Source organism: Cyprinodon variegatus, unplaced genomic scaffold, assembly GCF_000732505.1.
Source record: "Cyprinodon variegatus isolate N-32 unplaced genomic scaffold, C_variegatus-1.0 Scaffold1228, whole genome shotgun sequence".
NCBI lineage: Eukaryota > Metazoa > Chordata > Actinopteri > Cyprinodontiformes > Cyprinodontidae > Cyprinodon > Cyprinodon variegatus.
The window spans coordinates 115,209-126,695 of NW_015151681.1; the positions used below are offsets into that span (position 1 = coordinate 115,209).

General features: G+C 40.2%; 1 protein-coding gene across 1 annotated transcript in view; it reads left to right on the top strand.

Annotated features, from left to right (window-relative positions):
- Positions 1 to 4,380, top strand: part of LOC107102270 (whirlin-like) — a 75,866-nt gene extending 71,486 nt beyond the window's left edge. Inside the window, exon 13 of the mRNA XM_015401505.1 lies at positions 2,956 to 4,380. Within this exon, the coding sequence (XP_015256991.1) occupies positions 2,956 to 3,132 (177 nt within the window). The 3' untranslated portion in view covers positions 3,133 to 4,380. The remainder of the gene's footprint in view (positions 1 to 2,955) is intronic.
- The last annotated feature ends 7,107 nt before the right edge of the window (positions 4,381 to 11,487 follow it).

Genomic DNA, 11,487 nt, shown 5'->3' on the forward strand with positions numbered 1-11,487 from the left:
CAACATTTCGTTGCCTATTTTTGCTTTGGCACCACAGCGCCACTTACAGGCCTGGCATACATTTTGCAGCGTTTTCATGCATTCGTGTGGTCGATCACATTTATTTTACGTCTCCATCTTTACGACAAACGTTCTGGAAAATATTAGCGTTTCGTGTTCGTTTTGACTTCGTGTGGACGGGGCCTAAATCTTGGAGCAGGCTTACGGCGCTCCACCAGAGGTCAGGGTCATCCTCAGCAGAGAACTCAATGGTTTTCTTCAGATCTGCAGTGTGCTGAGGGGACCTACCTCTCCTGCTGGATGATAACCGTAAATGATGTAGAAAGGAGACAATACCACTTGAACTGGACAGCAGGTTATATGGTAATGGGACTAAGATTTATTCTTATTAAAGTATTTTACATAACTTGCTAATGTTAAGCTAAGAGTTTCTCAGTATAACAGGAATAACCTGGTTTATCATTAGGAGGTGATCGTGCAGTGGGAGATGAAGGGGATTTAATGTTGATACTCAAGCTTTCATTTTAAAGTTCTGTAAAAGTTAAATCAAAAAGGTAAAAAACCAAGGACAACATTTTCCTGACATGTTTCTAGAACTAGAAAACCTCCTTCCAGAGGTTCTAAGTTCAAGTCTCACACACACTCCACCACTCTGGGTCCCTGAGCTAGACCCTTAACCCCAGACTGCTAACAGTGGCAACCCACTTCTCCCTAAGGAAGGTTGAATGCAGAGAGTAAATTTCCCCATTGTGGGAAAAAGGTTTACACATCAAAACACATCCTGCAAATACATGCATTCACTGCATATTTGCCCGCAAATGAGACTTGCAAACTCAGAAATTGAACAAACACAAGTACTTTGCTATAATGGTATAAATATTTGCCTCTATGGCAGGGGTCGGCAACCCAAACTGTTCAAAGAGCATTATTGGCCCAAAAAAGAAAAAAAAACAAATCTGTCTGGAGCTGCAAAAATGTTAGTTACCAGTCTTATGTAAGACTTGTATGGTAACACTGGCTCTAATTGTATTAGCCCACTATAAAAGATATATAATAAGCATTCATGGTTAAATGTTCATCCTGGAGCAAATGTCACATCATGTGACTATTCTGCTGTATGATATATTTGGTGCTTTAAGTTTAAACTCCATTACAATATTAATGTAGTTGTTTTTGTTGCATTGATGAAATTATAGAAACACAATAAATAGATAAGATTTTTATTCATTTTTATTTTGAGAATTTTGGCGGAAAAAATGGAAGAAAGTTCCCATCCCTGCATCAGAGCGCTACCTGTTTGATTTGTGGATGGTTTTCCATGCTTGCAACCAAACTAGCAGCAGTAATGTTTTCTCTCACTCCCAACTTGGTGGTCGGCTGCATATTTAGCATGCCTTTCCTGGAAATGTCTTTCCAAATGACTATTTTTATTATTTGACATCTTCTCATTCTTCTTTGAATCTTCTGTTCTCATCAGCTATCTTCCTTTTTCTCCCTTTCGGATCTGTGGCACAAGACACAACCGCCGCTTTTTTTACAACAGCCAACTGCCTGGTACCGTGCCGCGCTGAAATGTGTGCTGCAGGCAATGATGCAAATCTTTGTTGACAGAAATTTTTACATTTACAGTAGCAGCCATTCAAAATGGCCCTTCCCAGTCAAAAGCCAGCCGAATGGAAACAAAATCCCATCCAACTTCCAGTAACTGGCCTTCTCATAGGCGTGCATATTTTTTTACTCTAACTGCACCCTTTCACTGAATTGCAGGGTCTGACCAGGAGATAACGCTACTCTTTAGATCCTAATGTCCACAAATCATGAAAGAAAGAATATTTTAGATGTTTAAAAAGGAATTGTAGGAGACCAGCCAAGGACCCATAAAGGAAAGTGGGGAAATTTTGAATGGCTACTACTGTATTGTTTAAGTTTATTAATTATACAAAGTTTTTGTCATGATGAGATTCAGGTTTCTAACCCACATGCAGAACACAACGGAGGCAGACGAAAAGTTTGACTGTTTATTGAGATAAACACAAAGTTATATGAATAATACTGAGAAGCCGGTCCGGGACTGGTCACACAGGGTTCTCTGTAGAGAGGGACAGTTTGGTTAGCCAGGATGCTGAAGATCTTAGCCAGAGGAATTGTGCAGGTTTGTACCTGTGACGTGACTCAGGTTTAGCAGCTGAGGAGGGGAACCAGGTTGGGTCCAGAGGCTTGAAGTTGGCAGAGGGCTAAGCAACGGCAGGGCTCGACTTCAGACTTATCAATGTTCAGATCCAGAGTCTTCTTCCGATCCTCTTCTTGAGGGCTGGCAGGCAGGTTCAGACAGTTAGTTTCTTCAGGTGAGCTCCAGAGAGCCGGCAGGCAGATTTCAGCAGATGAAACTCCTCCAGAGTTCCAGGGTTCAGTCAGGTTTCTTCCTAGGAGGCAGAGAAGACAAAAACTGCTCAGGTTCAAGTTCAAGGTTCAGGGGAGTCAGAGAATCAGACAGGCTGGTTGGCTCAGGCTTCGCTAACCATAACTGGCTTAACACTCTGGCGCTGGAGTGTAGTCCCACCGCTGCTTATATGCTGGTCTCCTAATGACTGATGGATCGCAGGTGTGGTCGTCAGCTCAGCTCCAGGAGACCTAGAGGCGCCCTCTGCTGGAAGAAGGTGGACAGACCTCCAGATCCCAACAGTTTTAAAGCATCAAAGTATTTTTATATGTTTGCTTGACCTGCATACCATATTATAAAAGACCAACAAAAAAATCCATACATAAATACATTTTTGAAAAGCTCCAGGGAGCCGCAAGGGGGCATTAAAGAGGCTGTGTAGCCGCGGGTTGCTGACCCCTGCTCTATGGTATCATCTACGTCAAGCCCCGTCTGTATCTAGCAGCGGTGGCTTTCCTCTCCCTGCATCCTTACTAAAGATCCTCTGTGTTCTTTCTCTGTGTCTACACTGACAGAAAGGAGGCTCAGCTCATAACTGCGGGCAGCTGAAGGTGGGTCAGGTCATCCTGGAAGTCAACGGAGTTTCCCTCAGAGGACGGGAGCACAAAGATGCCGCTCGTATCATCGCTGAGGCCTTCAAGACCAAAGACAAGGATCACATTGACTTCCTGGTGGCCGAGGCTGGCTTCTAGTGAAAAGACAGTCATCATTGAAAGCTCTCAATGGACGCCCTCCAATAAATGTCTTTTTTTTATATCAGGGTTATAGATTTGCACAAGCTAAATAAACAAAACAATATTAGATTAACTTAAATATTATTACTTTAGTTTTATAACAGGAAATGATGTAACTCTGTATTGTCTGTTCACCAGTAGCGCAGTTCGAGGGAAACTATATGTCTGAAAAGAACTTGCAGTCTGCAGCAAATGATTCACACCATGCTCACCCACTTGTTTTATTTTTTACTTTGATGTTTGACAAACAAGGCAAATATAACTAAAGGAGGACACAGAAAAAGAAAAACCCAGAAAAAGATTTAAGCTCCTAATTTGGTGCTGGAAGACATTTCATACATCATTGATTTGATATAGATTTTAGTCAATTAGAAAATATTTGACAACTCTAAATCAACAAACGTCTGCAAATGAGAAGCTCTTGTTGACTCTGTTGAAAGAGTCTTCAGACCCCCTCAGGGTGGTTATGTTTCACTTCATGCTGTTTTATAAATGTCAGACAGAAATCTGAGGAGCGTTATTTAGCTCCAACTGTAATAAACACAGACTGAGAACATCAGGAAGGATAAAGCTTCAGTGAACAGACAAATTATCATCGTTGCAGGCTGTCGGACCCTATAATCACAAATATTAAGACACTTTTACTGATACCAATGAGCTGAAATTGATAACATCTATTGTATTTTAGTAAACCTTCAATAGTGTAGGAAACTATTTGGTCCCTTTAAAATGTCCTTTTTTGTGGCAATTGAATTTTTTAGATCTTCATATAAATTTTGTATATCAGACATCTATCCTGTAGAAACACCAAAGCTATGATAATTTCCACTGTTGAGAAATAAGCCTTCTGACCCGACGGGGACAAAGCATATGTCCCCCGAATGTAGGAATGCGACAATTGGAAGCACCACCCGCCATCAGACATTAGCACTGCTAGTAAAGACCTTACTTTGCAAACCAATCTTTACCCCACTGCACAGAGCTGTTTTCATTCAGAAACATGATTGTTCTGAACCAGGAACCGATTTATGGTCATTACACAACATGGGTCAGTTTCTCTAAGTTCTGTCCCAGGAGTCGGATGGTACATAACCTCCAAATAAATTTAACTTGTGCTCCGTCAGTCTACAGAATATCTCCCCTAAAGACTTGGATGTCAGGCTCAGAACTGAAGGATCCAGTATTCAAGTCAGTCAAAGAGATTTCTCAGAACGTTCATTGATAACAGAATCGAAGTAAGCGGCACCAGGGTCCAAGGCAGGAACATCTGCAGGTGGAGACAGCAGGTTATAGTGACCACGTCTTTCTGGAAGTGAGTGATCACAAACGTGTGAGTCACTAACCTGGTCTTATAGTTCAGTCCAAATCCAGAGATAGAGGATGGTTCCAGTCAGCTACCTGCCAACACAAAGCAGGGGTTTTAAGCAGAGTCCTAGGCACTGATTTATCGGTGGTCGGAGGATAGGCAGGAGACCGGAACTGAGCAGATGAATGTAGTCAGGATGATACAGAGGGCGAAGCCAAAGCCAAAATTGGTGGTTGTCAGAGCACACAGTGCGGCTGACAGGCTGGACGAGGGCAGGCAGACTCAATGGTCGGGAAATGGTTTTGGTTGTTACACAAGCAGGCAGAGATCATGCAGTAGTCATTAGATTGGACCGGCAAACAGATCAGATGGAAACAGGCAGATACAAAGATCGAGAGGCAGAACAGGTCGGATTAGGTGACCGGAACACAGGAACACTAGAATAAGTCTCATCAACGGATTAAAATAATCTGGCAGAGATGACTGGTCTGAGGGCTAGTTTTATACAGACTAATGAAGGTGGACCAGATGAGTGTTTAATGAGAACTGGGTGGAGCTAAGCAGGTGTGTGAAATGAGTGATCACACCAGGCATCAGTGCTGGATGGTCATCCAGATGCTTCTTAGTGGCCTTTGTCTTTTTTTAGAATGTAGTTTTTTCAATGGAATCTCCCTTTAATCCCACGTGTTTCCAATATTTACTTATTAAGTGAGACCTAATGAGCTGTAGGTGTAGTTCTAAGACCATTTGGGATCTCCTGGAGGATCAGGATCACCCAATGCACTCCTGATTTTGACGTTTTTAGGCAGGGTACTCCTTGGAAATATCACTGCTGTCTCATGTCACCTCCATATGTTGATGACACTGTGGTTTACTGGAGAACCAAAGATTCAGAGATGATCTTGTTGGGATTTCTCATTGGTTCTTAACCTGTTAATTGGCAACACCAAAAATCACCCAAAAACCCTGTAAAAGCATACATTAAACCCACTGTTATGCTTTAACGATCTAACCTGCCTTCTAAAACCATTGTAATTGCGGACATTAGCCCTAATGTAGCAGCAGGAGGCTGCACAATAATCCCACAAATGGGATGTTGCATTTTCCCATCTTTTGGTGCATTGGATCAGGTTTCCACACCACAGTCCTGCGATGATAAGCAGGTATAAATGTTAGATGGATAGATTGACATTGGCAGATTAGGTTCTAGTGACGTGTTCTCTTGATTCTACAGTTCTATCATTTGTTTTCCTAGTTTGCTTTCCTCTCTACTTATCAACTAAAGCTGCATTTTGTGTTCACTACTCTGTCTCTTAAATCTCTTAGTGTTAATATGATGATCTGAATGGAAACCCTGGTCAGTGTTGAGCTTTAGTTGCTACAATAATCATTACCAAGGTTTATGGACCTTAAACGAAACCAATAAAATCTGTGGGATTTTTTTTAGAGATCACACCTCTGCAAACATTTATTAATAGAGTTGGTTTTATGCAACGCCCAAAATAACTGCTCAACGTTAAGCAAATGTTCATTAGTTCTTTATATTACCAACATAACTTCTACTGTATATTTATATACTACCCTCACACACAGTGACTACATCTAAACTTTACAGTAACTCTTGGTTTTTCTTGAATGAAACTATTTAGCATGTCAACCAGGATGTCATCATAATGAGACAATGGCCAAAAGTCTGATTCTATGCTAATGGACTTTAGTTGAGCAGCTTCTGGTTTACAACTACAGGAAGGAACAGAGCAGCCCAATTAGCAGCTGTTTCTGTTAATAATCATCTCTGTCATGACCTCATCAGTCTGCAGGCAGATTTTGGCCTGCTTCCAACGATTCAAGGATGTTTAACCTGATATGTTGGTCTTAATTTTGAACCCAAACTGATGCTTCTCATTTAGACCCATCATCTCTGAAGTGGAGCTGCAGTTTATAGCCTGGCGCAGCGTCTCTTTCTGCACAGAGTTAGCATGTTCTCCCCGTGCATGTGTGGCTCCAGCTGTGATCATGAGGCCTGATGATGCGAATCAGAACCATCGTTATTCGCTAATTCCCTCCACATAAACAGAGGATTCTGCTTCAGCTCCAAGTTGCGTTCATATAAACATCATAAATATGAAAAAAAGAAAGGAAATTAAAATTAACGTCTTTTATAGTTGAATTACAGCTCCTGTTCAGCATCAGCCTACTGTGACAGTTCTAATATTCAAATCTGTTGCCTCAATAGTTTTCCGCATTTTGTCTTTATTTCTAAAATTGATAGATTTCCATTTCCTTTCCATTTTACAAATATTGCTCCAGTTTAATGATGAGTAGTGGCAGAGAGGCTTGCATCATTCTTTTGGCCAATTGGCTTCATGCTGTTTGATGAAGAAACAACTGAGACTCTAACAAACACAGAGCTGTCGAACTAGTAGGACTGGATGAGAGAAACATGAATATTAATAAGAAGAGATGCCAAAAATATCAAACAGTAGAAATAATATTAAACTCAGGAACAGACAAGAAGAAGAAACAATTTGTAAAGCTGATAAAATATCTCAGAAAAAAAGCAGATTATGGTTTAAACATATGAACAGTTGTAATAGTTAAGAGTTAACCTTAGTATCAAACCAAAAAACATAAAACAACTTCATTATTCTGATGTGTTCCAGGAACTTTGAGGATCCTCCGGTAAGGAAGAACTGAAGGATTTCTGGTTCAGTGGAACTGGTTCATTTATTCACAGCAAAAGCCAGGAACTGATTCCAGTCTGTAATATTATCTCCCTAAGCCTTTTTAACCCTATAATGCCAAATGTATCATATTTGATACATACGGTTTCTGAAATGTTTTGCGTCTGACACCTTTTGCATAATTTAATGGTAAAAACTTTGCTCAAAATCCTTTTGTTCACAATCAGATATACCTGATAACAGCCAGTAGAAGACTACACAACAAATAATCTTGATTTATCGCATTGTAGTAAATTATTAATATCAAAAATGTATTTCTGTTTTTTCTTTTTACATATTTTGTTAAAAGGCCAAATAAGGAATTTGAACCAAAAAAAGTAATTTTCTATTTTGTTTTTTTCTTGGATCGGGCTTTAAAGGCATAAAGAGAACCAAGGGTGGATCGCTTCCCTGCTTTAATCTGCTTTAAAGTTAAGAACAATTTCTGTGATAATCTGAACCCTCCAGGCAGGGCCGGATTTAAGAAATTTGGGGTCCTAGGCAAAAACAGGCAGGGGGCCCTTTAAATTGAGAAGACAACACATAAAGCAGACCCATCATACAGATACAAAAATTTTAATAGAATAGACATACTTTATTTGTTTGACCTTTTTAAATTATAGCTGCATGAATTATGACAGCAGACAAGAACAGAGTATGTTACTAATCTAATTGCTCTGGAGAGCAGAGTTCGGTGCTTTTATATTTTGTCGCCAAAGTCTCCAGTAACAGAAAAAAGTCACCAGATTTAGAGTTAAGCACTTTTTTGTAATAAAAGCGCAAGAAGGGTCTGAAAAGTCGCTAAATATAGCGACAAAAGCTAAGTTGGCAACACTGCTCTTCCTATTTGTTTTTTATGGATTTGCTGCTGTCTGTTTGGACCTTTCTGCACACACAGCAAATGGACTGATCCAATGTGGTGGACACTGAAGGGCCCCCCCCCCGAGACGAGACACATTTAATGACACAAAGATGCTTCAGCGGCGCGTCAGAACTAAACTTGTACAAGCATCAACAACGAAGCAGAATGCACATTTTTGCTGCTTCTGCTTCGTGTGGTCTGAACGTAGACCTTAAGGGGACCCCCGAGACACCCTTAATATTATAAGCCTTCAGATAACATTTTAAGGAAATGATTTTTATCAAAAACATAATTAATTTGCACAAATATGTAATAGCTGTATTATCCATACATGTAAAAGGAGTTGTATGGGGCCCCCAGGAATATGGGGCCATAGGCAACTGCATAGTTTTGCCTAATGGTAAAATTCCTGCCTCCAGGAATCTGAAGAACTCCCATGGACCAGAGAACATATTATGTCTAACTTTAGGAACATATTCAGACAAAAAATCCTGGCTGTTATATCAATATGCTGACCATTATGGGATGGCACAACAAACCACAAACATATTCACTGACGATGAGGCAAAAAAGAGGAAACAAAAACTGATACTTCAGAGAAAGGAGTCGTTACAGAGTTTAATGCTGCAGCTGCTGACTGGAGGAGGAGCTCAGCTGGATCAGCCACAAAGATCCAGAAATCCTTCAGCCGGGTCGGTCCATTCAGAGGGCTGGGAGACCAGAACTCTTTTAAATACCTCTGACGGCACTTTATCTAATATTTAAAGTCATGTCCTCTGACTCTGAGGTGCTTTTTGACAAGCATGGTGAATCAAACTTTTCAACGATGAGTTCTGAGCAGTTTGGACCTCCAGAACCTTAAAAAGGTAGACAGGAGAAACATTATGACAATAAAAGCAGAAGTCAGAGGGAAAAGGTTGATCCTTCCAGCAGAGGTGGGTTCTGCCTGAAGAAACCCAGTTAAAAGCAGCCAATCAGTTCACACCAAACAGAATCGACACTCTCTGTTTTTGGGCTTATTTTATCTGACTTGGTGATGTTACAGCTAGAAAGTCTGTTTTTGAAACCAGAGAGATTCTGGTTCCGCTCTGAGGTTCTGCTCTGGATGGTGTACTATTGTAATGATATACAGTATATTCTAGGCCATGATATATATATATATATACAGAAAAACTGCACATAGATTTATAGAAAAATGTATTTACAGAAAACAATAAAACTGTTGTTGAACCATTCCTCTTCATCTCTGAGCCAGTTTCTCCTCATCCTCGCTGCAACAGCTTATGGTTGACCAGAACAGCTGGGCAGTTGTAACTCCTGCAGGTTTTATTTAACAATGAATAACATTAAATCCTGACTGCTTAGAGCAGACGCTGTCGGCAGGCATCAGGAGGTTCCTGCTGGGATGGTCATGATGAAATGCTGCTGTGATCCATTTGGTTTCACTGTTTCCTTGTTTATCTGTGGTGGATCTTTTTTATACCTTTGAACCCACAGACTGTACTTCATGTTATTTTGAGGGTATTTACTTGTATATTCAATTTCACCCCAGGTTTCCCATCTGCTAAATCCAGCAGGATAAAACAAGTTGGCACTCTCCTTAAAGGAAAAGTCCGGTCAGCAAGGAATGATCAATGGATCATTATTTATACCTAAAACTAATACGTTCGCAGTGATTAAATTAATTCAGCGTTAATCAGTACAAAAAAAAAATTATAATTTTCGTCAAGATCACTGAGTCTGGGAGCGGCCATTTTTGCCAAAATATAGTAACCCCTCCCTCCTGCCATCTTCCAGCAGTGACGTCACGGTGCGGTAAGCCTAGCGCCATTCTCCCCGCTTTACAAGCAAAATCAATGGGAACTACTAGACACATCTGCAATCAACAACAATTATTGAAGATTTCCAGAGGACTTCACCATTGAAATTCACCAGAGCTATAGTTAAACTCTAGTTAAACTTGGATGTTGGACTACATCGGGTAAAAGTGAAAAAAAAAGAGTTATTTCACCTTTCCGATTCCTGATCCTCCATGGACGGGTGTGTCGTTGGATTGCCAACTTGTAGCCAACATTTGGAAGAAGTATGTTTTCAAGATGACTTGGATAATAGCGCGTTGTGACAAACACCAGATACAGCACTGGGACTTGATCAACAGCCGATACCGCACCGTGACGTCACTAACCAGTAGGTGACAGTAGTGTTCTTTGACAAACATGGATGTCTCCAGTAAAACACATTCAAATGAAAATTACTTTTGATTAAAAATACTTATCATTTATTGAACAGTATGTAATCATTTTATATTTAAAGTACTTTCAGAATTTTTTAATCTGAATATGAGTGGACTTCTCCTTCAAATCATCTGAAAAGGCCTCCAAGATCCAGAAACTGATCTTAATCCCAGAAGAGAATGAGCTCAGAGATGCACAAGCTGACAGTTCTGCTGCACCTGACCTGACTGATGCCGTAAGTCGATCTAGCTGCACCTTATAGGAGAGCATATCCCAGTGTTGCAGTACTCGAGATCGGTCTTGGTCTCGAGACCGGTCTTGGTCTCGAGACAATTTTTTGATGGTCTCGGTCTTGTCTCGGTCTCGGTGCTGAGGACTCTGCATTTTATTTCAAGACCGGTCAAGACCACAACTGTGGAAATAACGCTAATCATCAGAATATTATCAGTTTCTTTAAGATCCTTCTTTTTATTGGATGCTTGGATTCAAATCCAAGCAATAACATGTATCATTGGTAAATACATGTTTTTTTTTTGTTTGTTTTTTTGTTTGTTTGTTTTTTTATCGCTGTCACGCTCACCCCCTTTCACCTGCGCGCGGGCTGCAGCACTTCGATTGAAAGTCACAAGTGGTTGTCTGAGAACGGGATAAGATGTCTGCCAAATCATCGGTTATAAAATTCGGCTATTTAAATCACAAAGAATATATTTGTAAAGCAACATTGAGAAAAAAGCATACAGCGCAATGTAAGTTCTGCAGTGCTTCACTATCAGAGACGGTAGGTATAAAAGTTATATAGTTTTTTTTTGTTTTTGTGTTTTACATATTTAAGTCATTATGTTGTGACAGTATGTTATGAGACAGACAAGCTGTGAAAATATTGAGCACTTCTGCCTTTTCTCCATGTTCCCAGTACTAACTAGAGAAATACACCGCTTGGTCAAAAACAAACCATCAGATTCAGCAACAGGGTCTTAGAACTGACAAAAGTCAGTCAGGCTTTTGTGCACGTATTTCAGTGGGGTTTGTATTTCTGCAGATGTCAGTAGTAGCTCACGGAGGAAGTGAAGGAGATCAATCTATTTTTTTCAACAAATTATCTGTCTCATAACATATTTTTACAACTTGGTGACAAATATAGATTTCTTTACGAAAAGTTATATAATATAGCTTTAATCTGTATATGAG